Source organism: Nannospalax galili, unplaced genomic scaffold, assembly GCF_000622305.1.
Source record: "Nannospalax galili isolate Female #2095 unplaced genomic scaffold, S.galili_v1.0 scaffold128, whole genome shotgun sequence".
NCBI lineage: Eukaryota > Metazoa > Chordata > Mammalia > Rodentia > Spalacidae > Nannospalax > Nannospalax galili.
In genome coordinates, this window is record NW_008360322.1 from 1,800,327 (window position 1) to 1,818,747 (window position 18,421).

At 43.8% G+C, this 18,421-nt stretch overlaps 1 protein-coding gene across 3 annotated transcripts in view; it reads right to left on the reverse strand.

Moving 5' to 3' along the window:
- Window positions 1-600: 600 nt before the first annotated feature.
- Mcc (MCC regulator of WNT signaling pathway) overlaps window positions 601-18,421 on the reverse strand; it is a 489,620-nt gene continuing 471,799 nt past the window's right edge. For 2 of the 3 annotated variants that reach the window (XM_029559747.1, XM_029559748.1), the window contains 2 exons: window positions 6,424-6,546; window positions 601-4,985 (listed from right to left, as the gene is read on the reverse strand). In XM_029559747.1, coding sequence (XP_029415607.1) covers window positions 4,805-4,985; window positions 6,424-6,546 — 304 coding nt within the window. In that variant the 3' untranslated portion in view covers window positions 601-4,804. The remainder of the gene's footprint in view (window positions 4,986-6,423; window positions 6,547-18,421) is intronic. The other variant, XM_008825253.3, reaches the window with a different exon arrangement.

Below are 18,421 nucleotides of genomic sequence, written 5' to 3' on the forward strand. Positions count from 1 at the left end.
GTACAAGTAAATCTAAAAAATTACAAGGTATAGTACAGTGTTAAGTAGCCACTTTAAAACGAGACTTTCCATACAAACAGCAGAACAATACTGACAAATGCAGACATAGTCACATGTGCTTTAATAACTGAGAGTACATTCAAGCAGGTTTTTCTAATAATTCAAGTGGTATAAAAAAGCACATTTTCAAATAATAAAAAAGTTAAATCTCATGCAAAGTAAATCAACATATGCCTAAAGGCTGATTAGAAATAGAAGTGAACATGTTTCTTAATCTTTGTATTAGGCCCAAAGAAAATCAGGTCATGGGGCTCTCATTCATTTCACTGTCCTGAGTGGACTCTGAGTGCCATGAGTTCTACAGAACATTTCCCACATGAATCTGATAGTGGAAAAAGCAAATGGCAGGGCAAAACTATTTAATCAGGGCATCTATGAAAGTGGGGAAATTCTATATATAACTTGCTCTGTTCTGCTGAGCCAGTAGTTGAGGAAATTAGCAAATGAGTGACTATGAGAAAATAAAATACTATTAGCCAAGGATATGATTGTTCTAACAGCAGTTCTCGTTTCTGAGACCCACCTGCCTTTTTTTCCCCCTTTTCTCTCTTTGATCTTGCATGCATAAAAAATCTCAGATATAATGTGATACTTAATCCAGCATAAATTTACCAAAATTGCACATGAAACTCTCTCCGTCTTTGCAAGCATTAGAAAATAAAATTGCATGAATAGCTGCTCTTAACATTTGTATCCTTTTCCACTTGTTCACATTTATCAGCAACAGCATGTTCAGTGATGGCTGTGGTGACAGCCTGTATTATATTAACTGATGATTCTGGTTCCAATTCTTGTGTAAGCTCTTGACAGCAGGGACATACATTTCTTAGTGAATACAAAGGTGTTTAGGAAAGAACTTGAAAACGGGCACAGGTTCAGCACTAACTTCAACCTGACCTGTTTAGACACAAGGTTTTGGTTATGGATGCACTTGAAGAACTTTGTGTAGCGAACCTGTTATTTTTATTTTGTGGCAAGTTACACCTGTTTTATAAACCAAAGTTTGCAAATAGTAGTCAAGGTAGTGTTATATGACTGTCAAAATGGGTTGTTCCATTGGATAAACAGAAAATAACTGCAGGTTTCTCCCAGAGCTTTCTATTGTTCTCCAAAGCTGCTGTGCACTGCAGGGAAATGTTTCTTAAGCTCTTGCCCTCTACTCCCTTGAAAGTTTGGCAACATTGGACCTGTACCCTAATGAAGTGCAGTGCAGAAATTTTAAACCACCAGAGAGTTTTCTTTGCTGGGCTCCTAAAAACTGTTCAGTATGTCTAGAACTGGGTAAGACTGTAAATTTAGTGAACATGATTTTTTTTTTCTTAAGATAGTGTGTTCATATAACGGCTGGGACATACTCCCAATAAGACATTTATAACTGAACACACTATGGCGGAAAGGACACTTGTAGACATAATTAGTGTTTTTGTTGTCTTGATGCTTTTCTCATCACTTCATTTATACATGAGCATAATAACGCCAAACTCTTGAGAGTGTCAAAGAAACTGACAGAATTAAAAAGAAAACATAATTGCAGCGGTTTTTTTTTGTTTTTGTAGACCATAATAAACATCTTTCTTCACAAAGGAATAAGTAAGCCTGGTAGTTTTCAATTCATGCCAGTGATAAAGACATTCCAACCCTGTCCAGGTACCTGTTGAACTGTTTTTCATTTAAGATAATATCTGTATGGAAGAATGAGGAGACTTTCAGACAGTTTCAGATTTTCTTCAGGGTGGTAAAGTTCTTACTAGCCACATCCTAACAGTTTTTAGAACAAAAGCCTAAGGCTGTAACTTGGACTGCCCTTCTAGCATGTCAAGGCTCTCATTTAGAGTTCTCTGAAATCCTTGTAAGATTTTGTTACAGGCTTAGAGGAAGACTTAATAAGAAGCACATACATCTGAAAGGAGAATTAAGCACTTATGTTAACTTAACATAGCATTCCAGTTTCAGGCAGCATGGACATTAACTTTAAGCAGATGAGAGTGTGAAAGTTTATTGCCCCTACTGGCCATGGTGAAACAGACTCATCTAGACCTAGAGCATGACAAGAAGGGACGGTGGTAAATCTCTACTGTCTGATCGCATAATGTGTCTTACCTCTCTAAGTAGCAGTGTTGGCAGATGCTGTACATGGGGCTGTAGAGTATCTGATCCAGTCATGGCCAAGTCTCCTTTGCCTGTGATTGATGCCATAGTTGGTTTGCCATTCTGAACTGGGAAGTATATTACAAGGAAACCTTGAAATGATTGATTCCTAGTGCATCCTTTTGCTCTATGCTCATTTCTTCATGAGCCAAAGACAGCTTTGAATAGAGATGACTGCCTAGAGAAAGCAACCACTAAAACTCGAGAAAACAATTCAAAGTATGAAATTCTGAAGTTTAACCTCATACAAATTAAAATCAAGATAATTGTTTGCTCTCAATAGACATGTTAATAGAAGTCATCTCCTACCTAGAAATACTTTCAAGTAGAGCCTGGTTAAACAAAAAGGAAAATTACCCAGACACCTGCTATCATTTATTTAATCAATGTAGTTTTAGTAGCTTCTATAGTTCACACAACAGAGTACCTGCTACTTCACCTTCAACAAAGATTGTCTCCTAAAGAGTAATTGAAAACTACAGAGCGAGGAAACCAGTTAGTATTTAGACTTTCCCCCATGTTTAGAAAAGAGCAACATTTTTTTTTTCCTGTTAAGTAATTTTCACCCAGTCTCCAAACGCATACTATGTTGAATTATAAACTCAGCTTAAGGTCAGGTAGGATGTATACTTTGGGGAGCCTCTTCTCTGGACCTAGAAGAGTGGGTTCTCTGATTTTACCTGGTGGGACAAAGAGCTTCAGGCAGCTTGTCTGTTCCTTCTATAGTCGTATTTTTCTACTTAAGTGAGAATGAAAACTGTCAAATATAAGAAAAAACCATGTCCATCCCAGTTTGCTCAAGGGAGGATATTTCCCAAGATTGCCTGAAAATTTTAGGTGAAAACTAATCTTATGTATTAAACATTTTTTTGGTTGGGGGAGGAAATATATTTTCGGTCCAAGCGCTTTCCCCATGACAAAATAAAACTTTACCCAAAAGGTGAACATTGAAAAAACATCACAGGTGCTGACTAAGGAATAAAAAGTGATCAAAGCTCTTGAGAATGGGCCTCGTAGACTCAAACCAGTTGAGTTTTGGTACTGCTTTGGAGATGAGCCGTTTACAGTTGGCCTGAGAAGGGCTGGCAAATTCTGAGAGCTTTCTGATTTGGACGAAGATCAGATAGCTTTTCCTGTTGCACAGAAGGCTCAGGAACTCGTATTTGCTTTCTGAAGACAGACCCATGTACATCCAGGGTCAGGAGGCGTCTACAGCAGTGACCTGGCCATCAGCACAGCGTCTTTAATTTGTAGTTAACTGTGCTGTGGAACCCATTTCTTATAGGAGACAAGTAGAATCTTGAGGAATCACAGGGGGGGAAAATGGCAAACTGTCCTTTAATGCTATCAGTGAAGAGTTGAAAAACAAAAGGGCCAAAACAATGAAGACTATAAAGAAAAGGAATGAATCAAGATGGAAGACCTTCCTGAAAGAATTCAGGTGCTTTGGTCCTGCATAGCTGTCAGCACTTTGCTTGAAATCGCTTACAGCACCAAATGTTATTCGTCCCTGTATGGGGGAAGGAACAGGAAACCCAACATCATTCCCTTACCTAGGTCCCCTTCATAACGGTGAGAGCTAAGTGTTCATTTGGTGTAGGGGTGGGGGTTCAGTGGCACTCTGTTACAGGCTGGAACAATTATGCACAATATTCAGAGTCTCCTTGGTGTTAACAGTGCACAGCCTCTTGCCTTTAGAGAGGCAGGTCCCAAGCTATGCACGTACTCAGGTGAGTGAGTTTTGAGTCAGCAGAATAGCAATTATGTAGTGCCCTGAGGCTGGAGGAAGAGTTAATACTACTACTCTGCTCTGGAAGAAACCCCTGATAAAATTTTGGCTTCACTATGCCTCAAGAGCATTCTTAGCTCTTCAGTTTTGCTGTTGGCTAAGGGTCTGCTAGAAGGGAATCAAAACCTAGAGCTCCCTTGCTATCCCTGCCTTTAAAATGAAAGTGGAGGGTGTTTGTGTTCTTCTGGTACAGGCTTGTCTACACACAGCCCTGATGTCGGTCTGCTTGAAACTGCAATGTGTCAGGAATATCAGTGACACCCGTGTCATCATCCTGTGGTCTGTACCTCCCAACCAAATCCCTCTGTGGGGTAGTCTGTATCTTAGGCGTTGGTAACATGGGACCTGGAAACCAAAGCCATGCTGCAGTGAGCAGTCAGTCCTAGATGCTGGTCACAGAGAGAACACTGTATCTGTCAGTTTACCCCTGGAAAAGGAAGAGAGGACTCTAGATGCCAAAAGGTAAGTGCACTGTCTATGAAAAGGAAAAAAGACTGGAAAATCTAAAACCAAATGCCCGGGATCCCACTGCTGCACAGAACAGATGAGAGCATGAGAAAGTGTATGCTGAAAGCAGAAGCAAGAACTCCTAAGCACAGTGCCCAGAGCCTGTGTGCACAATCTACACGGTGCCACCCCAAGGCTAAGTCTAGGACATTGCATTGTCCCAGTTCTGACCAATAAGCCAACCTTTCCTCCTCCCAACAGATACTCCTTCCCTGGAGCCTTTCTCCTCTCTTTTCACTGAGGACTTCAAAGCTGCCGAGTCTGGCCCCGAGGGGCAGAGCTTTGGTGCCTGAGTGCCAGTTAAAGTGAAGTTTCGTTGGTGTGCGGCCTGGAGTTCTCTTCTTCCAGCAGCGCTATTCTTTGCTTGAGCATTCTCACTTGGGTCTCATGTCTCTCTACCATGGCCATCATCTGAGACTCCAACTTCTTCAACTTGTTTTGATGCTTCTTCTTTGCTTTCTCATAGGCAGCCACCAAGTTACTGTGTGGGAACAGATGGAAGAGAGTGAAGATTCGTCCTGAGTAGCACATGAAACATGCTGTCCTGTGCGCTGGGCCAGACTGAGTGAGCACTGCTCTGAGGAGCTCACTCAACCTCTTCAGTAAGGATCTAAAGCCCAATGCTTAGAAGCAGCACAGTACCAGGATTTCACCATGCTGCGCTTGTCATGCTGACATGTTAGGAGTTAACCAACTCCAAATCCAAGACAGATAAGCAGTAAGGTTGCTGAATTTTCTAGAAATTTAAATACACATGCTGTGTCTACTTGTGTCATGGCTGCCTGCTATAAGTAGTCAGTGTAAATTATACAGACATTCTCTTGCCTAGGACAGGGACAGAGGTTCTTGCTCCAACTTCTCTGTTTTGGGCTTGTTTTAGAATTGAGAAGCAGTCAGGCCACAAGGAAGTACTGTCAGCTAAACACAGCTTAGGCCTCTAAACTGGCCCTACATCACAGTCCAATGGAGTGAGGCAGAGAATAAGCTTAAATATGTCTACATATTCTCTGGTTCAAAACAGAACCCTAAATCCATCAAGGAACAGTTGTGTTAACCTAAGCTGGGGTTCCTAAAGTGTGGTTTGAAGATACTCCCAAGAATCCTAAACCCTTTGAGATTCCTAAAACCTGTTTAGGGGGTCTGTGTGGTCTTTAACTTCTACCTACACTGTTTGAAGCCTAGTGTTCTCAGTGTTCTTTTACTGAGCCGCAAAGCAGATGTGAAAATCCAGGTGTCTTCTCTTAAGCCAGATTTACTAAACTAAACTGTGCCACTCTTCTAAATTTTTTTAAAATAGTTTTTTTCCATAGCAATGTCATTTATGTTTAATCTACTGAGTTTGGTTTTTGTAAATGAATTAAAAGTTTGTCTCAGTTGGTTTCTTCTTTCGCATTTTGAGATGGGAGTCTCCCATCTCCCTAAGCTGGCCTTAAACTCACTGTGTAGACCAGGCTGGCCTCAATCTCACAGAACTGTGCCTGCCTCTGCCCCTGCCCTCTGGAGTGCTTGGATTAAAGACATGTGCCACCATACCCAACCTTTGGTTTTAGTTTCTGATGAGAAGTATTAATAGATAAAATTTGTAGGAACAAAAGTTCTTTGAAGTTTTCATTTTTTAATGAACATAAAGGGATTGTGAGCCCCCCCCCCAAATTTTTAGACACTTATCTTGGAGTCTAAAATGTTCCACTGGATTTGAAATGTTGCTCAAATAAATGGTTCCATTGAAAATACTGGCTCAAACTTTTTTTTTTCTTAATTGTATGACTTAATTGTGTTTTCTAAGTGCATCTATCTGATTAAAGGGCCCATCTTTAATTTCCTGGGTTTCTGTTCAGTTGCAGTGATGACTCTCCGTATACAGTCACTTCGCAGGACTTGGAGAAAGACCTTTACTGAGATGCACAGGGGATTTTTACCTGTTAGCTCGCTTTAAGTCATTAACAAACTCTGCTGATTGTTGGTGTCTGATTTCACTGCTTTTGGTGAGTCTTTCCAAGGCGCTGACCAGCTCTTGAACTCTGGCTTTCAACTTCTTTTCCCTGTACCAAGGAGAAAACAGCAGCCATCAGTAGGTTGCCATGGCTGTAGGAGGTGGTGGGAAGAAGGCAGGTGTAGCTTGCTGAATGTCAACAGTCCCAGGGCACAAAAGGTAAGATGAAGATGCTAGTGGGCTTAGGAGTACAGCTTTCCCGCTCAGCATAGGCAGAATGAGCGCTGCCTCAACACTGCATCCTCAAGGCTAGCTGGAACCTGCTAAAGTGGTAACCCTTTATGGATGTAAAGTATGCGTCACAAGAAAGAGGACGTGAACTTCTGCTACTCCCATAGCAGTTCCTACAGCCATGACCACAAACCCATCTCGGTTTCCACACCCCTTTCCCAAGCAGTTCCCAGATCATCCAGAGATCCCAGAATGGAAGTCTCTATCCTACGCTGCCTACCTTGAAAACTCCCTTCTCATTAACAGATTGTACCTTTAGAAATCAAAAGTGGTAGTGGATACTTGACAGTCTCATTGTACTGAGCTGGTCCCCAGTGTATCCCTCCAGCACCTGAGCACTGTGCATCATTGACAACTTCTAGTGAGTCCCCTCAGAGTGATTCACGACTACTTATTTCCATGGTACTTGTTAAGCCACCAGGATTTAGGGAAGGAATTCCTCTAAGTATAAAAATCAGTCCAATGAGTCTATATATGACAATTGATTTTCATAGTATCTAGCAAAGTAGATTCACATACCCTTTCACCTAAGCAATTTGATTTCTAGGACTACCTTAGAGAAATGATTGAGCATAAAAATCAGTTATAGCTGGAATCACTTCAGCTTTCATTACAATAAATGAGGATAGGCCAGTTATAGGGATCAGTGGGTAAAGGCACTTGCCACAAGCCTGATGACCCAGGTTTGATTTTCAGAATCTCCGTGGTGGAAGGAGAGAACTGATTCCCAAAAGTTGTCTGACCACATGAACCCCTTGTCACAAACACACCACCACAAAAAAAAAATTTTTTTAAACAAGAATGGAAAATAACGGGGTATGCTTGAATTCATCACGATATATATGTCTGTGCTACTGAAGCACCTGTTCAAAAAAATCGTTTAAATACAGATCAACAGGTACTGCCATGGAAATGTAGAATACCATTTTTGGTAAAGAAAACCAAACAAAACACTAGAAATCTGCTGTATTTGGCAATATACAAACAGACTAAGCACCAAACTCAGCAGTGGTTGAAGGGGTGGCTGAGGGCTTTGCCACTTCACTTCTGTATTGCCTAAACATTTTCTTACGGCGTGTGGGTGAGCACATCCTCATGCAGCCTGGGCTAGACGTCGTCTTCTGTTCTTGGGACACAGTGGTTTCGGGGATGCTTAGGATGCTTGGATAGGAAGGCAGGGACACCAGGAGAGGGTGCACCCACAGTGACAGGGTGTGAGACCACCTGCAGGCACTCTTGTGACCCGGACCCTGCTTCTCCCTTCCTGGCTTCTCTAGTATCTAATCTGCGTTTCTGCACGTAGCTATCAGAGCAACTTCACCTCCAAACTGAGGAATGGAGGAGGGAATCACAACACAAAAACTCAAGCCTGCTGTCTTACAGGGAAAGCCTAGCAACTAAGAAGTTTAGTAAGACTCATACTTCACTGGGTCGTCCCACCTGCTGTAGTCATAGGTGGCTGGCCAGAGAGGGCAGGCAGGACCAAGGGTGCTTGGTATCTCCCCCTTGCTAAAGAATGCTAATCCTGAGCAGTTGCAATCTCAGAAACTTCTGGTCTGGTGCTTCCCACTGAAACTGGAGAGTGGCAGCATTTCCTGCCAGAAAAGAGGAATTCCTGTCCCTCGGCTTTCTGAGCAGCCCCTCTGTCTGAGGCAAGGCTGAAAGGTAGTTACGTTTTGTTGCCCTTTATCTTCTCCTTTTTTTAAAAGTACAGTTTTATGGTGTGTGCACACACATGCCATAAAGTTGGTTCACTGCACAAGGGAGGGAAAGAACAGCTTGTGAAGAGAACCAAAACCATAATCATCGACTCCAGAAATCTATAACAGAACATGCTATCCACAGTGATAGCACCCCTGCCTGCCCCATTGCTTTCTACTGGCAGACTGCTTGGAAATCTCAACCCCACCACCACCAAAAGGCTCCCTTCCCTAGCATCTGGATCCTCAGACCCAGGGGACTTTACAGACAGGGTAGTCTAAAGTAGGACAGAATCCCAAGGAGGCAAAGCAGCTCTCAGACCTACTCATGCCCAGGTTCTGGGGTGAGGCATGTAACCAGTCCTGGGATGTCATAACTGCCCCTCCCTCCATCCCGGAACCTTATTACTACAGAAAGAAGAGGAAGTACAAATGTCAGAACTAGTCCCTTCACTTATTTAAATACACAGAAATGAAGCCAAACCTCACCCTTGAGTTACTTTGTTTTGAGGGGGGCAGACCCCCACAATAAGAGTCAGGAAATACACAGATAAGTCACCAGTATCCCAACAAGTGGTATACTGGGGGAACTGAATCCAGTGATGTACTGTAAGTATAAAATGTATACTGCAGTTTGAAGCTTTAATAATAAAGAAAAACATCTCAATTTTAAAACTGTGGGTTAACTATAATACTGAAATTGCACTCATATTTGGGACAATACTGGATACTGAACCTTGTGATCTGCACATTCTAGGCAAGTGCTCTACCCCAGCTTTGTTATTAAAATTAATTTGAGGAGCTAGAGAGATGGCTCAGCGGTTAAGAGCACTGGCTGCTCCTGCAGAGGACCCAGCTTTGGTTCCCAGCACCCAAATGGAGGCTAACAACCATTCATAACTTCAGTTCCAGTGGAGCTGACACCTTCTGACCTCTTCAGGCATTGTACAACATAGGTGTACTTACATATATGCAAGCAATAATAACTCATACACATAGTAAAAGATAAAATAATTTCATATTTTAATTTTTTAAAATTTACTTATCTCCATTCCTATGAGTTTTGCTTCATGAATGTAAGTGCACCACATACATGCAATTCCTGCAGAGGTGAGAAGAGAGCGTTGTATCCCCTGGAACCAGAGATGACCATGACCATTGTGAGCTGCCATGTGGGTACTAGGAACTAAACCTGGGTCCTCTGCAAGAGCAGCAAGTGCTCTTAACCACCGCTTTGCCATCTCTCCAGCCCCACATTTTACTTTTTTTTTTTCCCTTTTTGAAGCAGGGTCTCCCTGTAGCCCCAGCTGTCCTGGAACTCACTATATAGACCAGGCTGGCCTTGAACTCACAGAGATCTGCCTGCCTCTGCCTCCCAAGTGCTGGGACCACAGGCGTGCACCACCACGCCTGGCTATGTTTTACATTTTTAATGTGAGATCTAGGAAAATTTTATATGTGTGACTTGCATTTATGTCTCAGATAATAATGAGGTAGGATAGCAAGACAGGGAAAATGATAGAGATGAGGAAAAGGAGCCGAGTCTAGCGATCTGGTTGAAGTGTCACGCTAACAGAAGCAAGTCTCAGCACAACTGACAAACTGCTTAAAGCATTTCCTCTCACCCCACCCATAAACTTGTGATTTTCTAGAAGTCTTACCAGAAATTCCATGTACAGGCAAAGGAGAGCATGCAGTAAACCCCCTGTGTACCTCTAGTGATTCCTTATCAGATTACAATTATATGTAATGTATTTAGAGTCATCTATAATCTCATCAAAAGGGGAGGGAGTTCTTAGTGACCTTTTGAGATGTAACTTGAAAGTCACCAACATGGTACTAATGACCAATGTAACAGTTCACTCTGTGCATGTTGCACTTCCTGCTACTATACCCACACTTAGGTACATTTTTCTTTCTGAGCACCTTTCTAAACTTCATGTATAAAATATCTTTTAATAAAACCTCAAGCTCTGCTTCAAACTGGGGAGTCCTGAAATTCCTTTCTGGGTCAGAGCCAAAAATCCCAGTTTGGCCCAAGTTGAGGTCTGTCAAAGAATAGGGGAGCTCAGGCTGCTGAGTGTAAGTGTGTGGAGCTGTGCCTCTGACTATCACCAGTGGACATGTCTGTTCTACAGCATCAGACAAGGGTGTGTTCACAGGTCATTTCCCTGGATCTTGATTCAGTAGGTTTGAGTTTAGACTCAGAACTTGCAGTTTTAGAGATGCCCCAGGTAACTCATCATCAGGCAACTGTCAGGGACTCTGGTGAGGCAGAAGAGTTCTTTCTGGTACAGAGATGAGCTCCATGTGCTTCTTGAATCTAAGAATGCATGGAAAAGCATATATGGCCATCATTTAGTCCTAGAGTATACAGTGTCCCACTGCCAGGATGATGTGGAAAGTGCTCAGAACCACAGTTTACCAATCTCAGTCACTTTGAAGTATCAACAGTTAGCACCCTCCTATTCCCTCTAGTTTCTAAGTGAAAACTGTGCTGGCCTTCAGAAAAGGAAGAATTTATGTGGTTTGTGTATATATAAGACATGTTCTCTTAACGTTTCACACAGATTAGGAAGTAAAACTTAAAACACTAGTCCATTTGCTCCCTCAGTAGGAATGCAGTCAGAGTGTGTTCTGGATGCCCGGAGCTGATAGTCCCTTTCTTGTTCTTTCATATGCACTGGTCTAGCCACTCACGAGTACCATCAAGTAAAAGCAAAACAGCTACACAGTGCATACTAAGACCTGAAAACCAGTCATCCAGTCTATACACGGATTTCAGTTATAGTCTTCCCACTCCAGTATTTCGTGTCCTTACCCAAAGTGAGTTCCTTCTTGTCACAAAAGGTCCTATCTTAGCATACAGGGGGATAATGATTTGGGGAGAGTTTTTGTTTTTGTGGCCATTCTAAGCAATGGAATACCCAGAAGGCATCTAAGATGTGGGAGTATCAAGGTATTGAGGAAAGCCAAGGTGGCTTGCCAGTAAGCAGGGTAGGGAGTAAGGGAGAGCGGACAGTGAAAGCAGCCCTGAGTCAAGGCTTATCCACCGATTCTGGCTGCCAAAGTACAGCTCTGTGTACAAGGATCAGGAGGATGGGGTGTCCTTTAAAAAGGCCAGCAACAGTAGTTTGTGATTACAGCAAGTCACTGGGGTGATGAGGTACTGTACTGAGGGATTTGCATCTGGCCAGGTGGCCTTTCAGAGGGACTGTAATCAGACCAAACTGCAGGGAGTCGCGGCCATGCACCACAAGGCTGGGATTTCTCAGCCCTGGCTAATTATATGGGATTCATCAGAGAATCAATCCTGTGCTTCTGCAGTTCCTCTTGCCTCATCTTCTGTTTACTTTTTAGCCCCAGTCAGGGCCCTGCTCTACTAATGGCCTGTGAAGCCACATGCAGAGGTCCCTTCTCTGACTCTGCCATGATCACCCTCACTGGTGATGAGTGAAATGTTTCTAGGGCTCAGTCTGCATCCTGCTTCCCTACTGTTCCTTCATCCTTCCCTCACTAAACTCAACCTCTAAATATTAGGGTTACTTAGCAGTTGGGCTTTGTTGTAAATCTTATCCTTTAATTCTGTCCATGCTTCCTTTTTTTCCTAAAAACTATATGCGACAACACCCAAATCTCGATCTCCAGGCCTTTCCTAAAATTTCTGGGCTTGTCCATGTGATGCCTCCCACTTAAACATCATTAGTCTTATGTGTTCAAAGCAGAACTTTGAAATTCTTACAAATCCACTCTTCCCATGTTGGCAAATGGCAACACTATTCGTCTGGATATTTACCTGTCACGTAGTCATCACCAAGCCTCATCATCTATCTCCACTTGTTATCAAACTCTCTCCTAAGTCTTGTCTTGCCATATCCTCGATCACCACCACCAGGTCTGAGCTGCCATCTGTTCTCATGTGGATAAGCACAGCACCCTGCTGAGAGCTTCTCTGCTTCCCCTGGCAGCCGTCTGATCTGGGTTTCATACAGCAGCCTAGTCACCTCTTTAATGTGGCAGGTCATATCATAGTACTTCCCTTCAGGACCTTCTGTTTGCACTCAGAAGAGTTGAGTGTGGGCTCATCTCCATCTTCAAGGCTCTGCTTGGCCCACCTGCTCTCAGATGTTCTTCTAGTTCTCTCTTTTTCTCTGGCTTAAATATTACCTCTCAGAGAGGGCTGCCATGGACAATGAATAAATGTCTGAGCTAGGATATAATTTGTTTTCTACTCATTGACAACTAGATTTGCTGTTGAAAAAAAAAAAGTCTCCACAGTGAAGATATCCCTTTACTCTCTATCTCCCTTATAGTGATCATCTTAATTACTTAAGTGCTTGTTTTTAGGCTATCCAGGAGGCAGGCAACAGCTATTGCTAAGGTCTTTACCAGGATAAAGTCAACCCTCAAAACCTCTGAGGTCAGCATTACTATCACGTTCCCTGGACATAAGAGTAACTCGAGGCACAGCAAAGACACTTACCCATAGCTAGACGCTGCAGCGAGTGCTGCCATTCACAATCAGCAGAGCCTGGGCACTTAAGCATCTTGCTGAAGAGTCTTGTGACTCATGAGGGGAATAGGTAGAACATGCAATCAACTAGCACTCTGGTTATGAGCACAGGCCTGTGGAACTAGGATTAAATGTCCCCAGATAATGATATTCTGCAGCTGTTATGTCTGAGTGTGGCTATGTTTGCCAGAAATAACAGCAAGATGACAGCAGCCCAGTGCTTTTGCCCAGACTTTCCTAGGAACATGTTTTTGTGTCCAAGAAATTCACCTGGCACTGTCATGGGCATGATGCTGCCTTTGTCTACTGCTGCCGTGTGCTATAATGCTCCTCACCACTCAGGGTACCAGGTGAGGCTGCCCTCTCTCCAAGCTTCAGGAATACTGGGCAATGTCAAAAAGTGAAATCTCAATTACCCAAGCACACTCACTTCAACCCTTTGGAAAAGCCTCAGTCTTTACCTGTGCCCTTCTAGAACCCCTGGCCCTGGAACTCAGCAATTAATTTCCACAAAAATGAATCCACAGGCCCACTTTGCATTTCATTAACATCCTATAGATCTATGTATGTCGCATTTATGGTATTTGGGGCCCAACTTTTAGTGCTTGATTGCTACTATAAAACAGCTGAATATGAAGAATCAGCAAGTGTAAGTTTAATCAAACAGCGTCTTTTGAAATAATGGTCCTACTAACAAAATGGAGAAGGTTATGCTGCTTGTTGGCTAGGCGGGGACTTCCTTTGAAAGCATCACACCCACACAGACCCGGTTCCTCATCCCCTCTCTGTTTGGGTGGCTCAGAATAGTCTTCATGCATAGCTGCTTCGACAGGTAATATCTTTTCCTTCTTCACGGCTAAGAGTCCACAACAGTGTTGATGATTTTGTAACTCAGACACAGAGATTTAACACTGAGGAGCCTTTCTAGTATCATTAGTTCTTAGTACCATTGGAAAGCTCAGAGCCAAGCCAGCAGATAAATGGGGAAGGGACTAACTGATGGACGTTTCAAGAGGATGTACACTGTGAATGAAGATGAGGAAATGGGAGGGAATGTGCTCAGAAGGATGAGCTATCTGGAGTGGCTGCATTATAAACTGGGAGGAGAAGAAGCACTTGAAGGCTAGGAAGTTACATTAGAGATCTAGAGATGACTTGACTACTGGACATCATTGCCCTGCCATGGTGGTCACATAAAAAGTGTTTATGTAGAGAAGGTATCTGAGTGGCAGATCACATGATGAGACGATGACAAAAGACTCATCCAGACAATGTGAGCTTTGAAGAGCTGAGGGCCAAATGGTGAAGAGGCAGAGCAAATGGAAAGGAATGGATGAGAGTTCATTAGCAGAGGAGGGGTGTGTGTGTGTGTGTGTGTGTGTGTGTGTGTGTGCGTGCGTGCGTGCGTGCGTGCGTGTGTGTGTGTGTGTGTGTGTGTGTACACCCCTCAGGTGTCAGTCCCCACCTTCTACCTTCTACCTTGTTTGAGGTAGAATCTTTTTGTAGCTCCCCCCTCCCACTTGTACAAGCCTGGCCAACTGGCCCACAAGTTCCCAGGGATGCTTCTGTCCCCACTTCCCATCTCCTTGCAGCACTGCTAGGATTACAGACACTCATGCTCCACATCCAGTTTTTATGTGGGTTCTGGAGTTTCAAGCTCAGTTTTTCACTCTTGCATAGTAAGTGCTTTAACTCACTGTCTCATCTCCAAAGCCACTGAGGGCTCAATTTTTAGTAAGAGGAATTCTGAAGAATTGGCCACTCCTAGAACAGGAGGAAACAAAATTCTCCCTTGGCTGTGCAGTGCTCTAGTGTGATACTTAGATGGAGAAGTTAAATAACATGAGCCTAGAGGCTGTGTGGAAGGGACAAAGTCATCAGTGTAGCAGTCATTATCTCTGCTTGAGAGAGCCATAGAGCTAACCTCTAGGAGATGGTTTTGGATGGACATGACTTATTCAGGTGAATCCTCAAAAGGGCCTGGACTTCCTGGGAAGAGGAAACCAGGAGGTAAGGTAAGGGTGGGTCTCACTGACGCCTTTGTGGATGGAGGGGCCATAGGGAGGAATGTGAAGGAGCTGTACGAGCCGAGTGTTCTCTGGCTAATAGCCATCCAGAAATGACTGTAGCTCTCCAGCCACACACAGCTGAATAGGGTGGAAGGAGCTCAGATGTGGACACTTCCCTATTCTCTGGGCAAGAAGGTACCCCTGATGACAGGACATCTTGACACCTTCACTGCAGCCAGATCCCAGTCAAGGAGGCTAACTAGCCTCGATTCGTTGACTTCTGACCCACAGGATCTGTGAGCTACTAAATGTGTTAGCTTCAAACCACGTTAATGATAAGTTGTTACCTAAGAAGACTATGGACATCCCATCATACTGCTCTTCTGACTCCCCTACTGGTAGAAGCTTCCAGCTCTGCCATGATGGAGTTACCCCATCATAAATAACCTTTGCACTGGCAATTGTGGAACCAGAAAAAGTTGAAGATTTCTACCTTACCTGCTTAAATCCTGCCTGAGACTTTGCCTCATGTGCCCATGCCTTTCTACATGTCCATCTCCAGTCTGCTTCAAGGTCAGGTAAGCCTTCAAAACTATTCCTTGGGATGACACTGATAAACAAAACGCACAGAGATCCAATATGCAGCCTTCTTTCCAATCTACTGCGGCTCTCTGCTTGCTAGTCAGCAGAGAACAAGAAGCTTGACCACCCTGCTCTGCGTAATCAGATGGTTGCGCCTAGGCACAGAAGCCAGTGGCTCCTACAACTATGGACTGCCTTCACTGAGCATCTACAGAACCACCTACCACATGGGTGATAGAACTTGGTTCCCAAAGAGTAACCATGACCTGTGGTAGCTCGACTGGCTGCTGCAGGCATGTAGGGGTTGAGCACAGGACCTGATCTCTGATGGCTGAACACCTCCCTACTTCATAGCCAAGGGAAAGGATAGTGCATTTGAGTTATTCCCTGCCTCTCAGTGCTGATAAAGTACAGCTTCCTTTCTTTTAATTAAAAATTTTTTTTAATTTATTTTTATTTTGTGTATGCCTGCATGTAGGTAGATGACCTGTGTCGACCTGTGTCATGCAATGCCTATGGAGGACAGAAGAGGGTGTCAAATCCCCTGAAACTGGAGTTCTGTACAGTTATAGACACCTACCACCATGTGGGTGCTAGGAATTGAACCCAGGTCCTCTGCAAGAGCAGCCAGTGCTCTTAACTGCAGAGCCATCTCTCCAGTCCCAGCTTCCCTTCCTTTAATCACCATGACCTTGTCAGCATGTGGCACTGCTCCACAGGTCTGTGCACCTGAGAGAGTCTACCTCTCAACAGTACTTAACCTGCCCTCAGCATTGGCAGACTCATCTGTGATCATGCTAGGAGCTTGAAGGTTCCCATCTTCCTAAACCAGGTCACACTATGGAGGTTGAGTCTTCAGAAGGAACCTATAGGAGTGGGCTCAGCTCACACCCTTCTGTAAGTAAACCTGACTCCCTCCATGTGTGGTGCAGTTTCTCACAAAGGCTGATGCAAACAATTTCCCAGTCTGACTGGGTGACCTTGGGAGATCACTCAGCTTTGCTGTGCCAGTCTTGCTCCCAATCATATAGAAAGTGGCACCTGCTCCTGCTGCCCCTCAATACCACAATGGAGATGAAGCAGTCTGCACCACTCAGCTGTGTTTAGGTCCCGAGCGCAGCCAGTATAAACACCACAGAGATACAGAGATTAGCCATCCTGAAAAATTCCTCTTTGTACCTTCCATTTTCTAGTTCACTTCTTTGATGGAATGATCTCTCAGCCAAATTTTATTAGGACTTGTGGGACCCTAGTAAGAGAGGGATTTGAAATGACGTGTTCATAGCTCACATCTACAGCAAAGTCACCTGAAAAGAAATCCTGTGCATGATTAGAAACCTGCATCTAGAGGGGTTTGGCTATATGGCCACACCAGAGCCAATAAACTACAACAAATATTCACAGAGCAGAGGAAACAAACCCAAACTAGACGGGAGTCATATAGGAAATGTGGGATTGCACTACAGTCTGAGGTTTTAGTCCCCAGAAGAAGAGAGAATACATGCCAAGAGGCTCAGCGTTGACAAGAGCCTACCTCAAGACAAAGCCTGATTGAGAAAGGAAGCTGGGTGGACACAGTACAGCACAGTACCCCAGACTCAGTAGCTGGTGTTACAGTGTGCCTGCCTTGGAATGGCTCCCTCCCTTCGAGAAGGGATTAGTGCTCTTCCTCAATCCCTATGCCCAGCTGTTCTGCTCAGCCTGTCCCCACAGCATGAGATCTGGATCTGTCCTTTTCCAGAGGAGGAAAACTGAAAACACTGGTGCATACAGCCTGATGTATGCCACTCAGGACACCTTCAGAAAAGGTGTTTGTTTCCATCTCAGTTTTAAAGATAAAAACATCCCCAAACCTCAGTTTTCAAGTGTCTGTATTATGCACTCTCATAAAATGAATCTTCTCATTTCTAAGTTCTATTTGTGGTATAATTGTGTTTTCCTGTGGCTCTGCAGGTTCCTTCTTGGCTCCATATATCTGGGTCTTGATTAGAAATCCATTCTAATCAACTTAAAGCTGGTTATTGGAAATCCATTGTGACTGGCGATAAATGAAGTCTCTTTATGATTAGTCAGCACAACCTGCATCCTACTTGTGCCAGCAAAAGCCTCTGGGGCTTGGGGAATTTCAAAAATGTAGGGGCTCAGCTTTCAGATGTTTTATCTAAATGGGTCCCCACTGAACCCAGGGAATAGATTTTCATCCTAGCCTCTGGCACAAGTAAGTAGTTGCGATTTGTTCAGGGCCTTCTCCCATGCTGGGCCATTCTCCTAGTGAGGCACAGCAGTTGCAATGTAGCCACATCCCTAGCGGTGCTGGCAAACAAAAATACAGAGCCATTCCAACTTGAAAGACAAAGAATGACTGTGAGCAAACCTGGAAGGGAGAAAAGTGCCATAAGGCAGACTTCAGTCCACCATCCGTTGCAAGTCTGTGTTATAAAATACACAGTGAGATCAGGTTAACTGAGGGAGTGTACTGTAGCCCAGCCTCCCACCCCAAATCCCTACAGGTGATGGGCAAGGTGTTTTGTAAAACTCCCTGAGTTTCTTAGAAAGTGTTCCTGTGTACTAGAAATCAGGGGCCACTACAAAAAGTGAAAGGCAGATGATTCTTTCTTCCTGAAAGAGGAAACCACATACCAAAAACACAGAGTAAAGCTACCGTCAAAGGAAGAAGGGGATTCAGAGGTGCTCCAGTCAGAAGCACCAGTCAGTAGAAGGGGCCAGATGCTCAGGTGGATAGGCAGACTCTCAGCGATTACCAGCCAGAAGGAACAAACGGCCCAGAGGAGGAACTTCTGACATACTTGGTGGAGAGCATTTCACAGAGCATGGGTAAGTGTGCTGAGATAGAGACACAGTACTCACAGTCAGACTATGGGGCTCAGA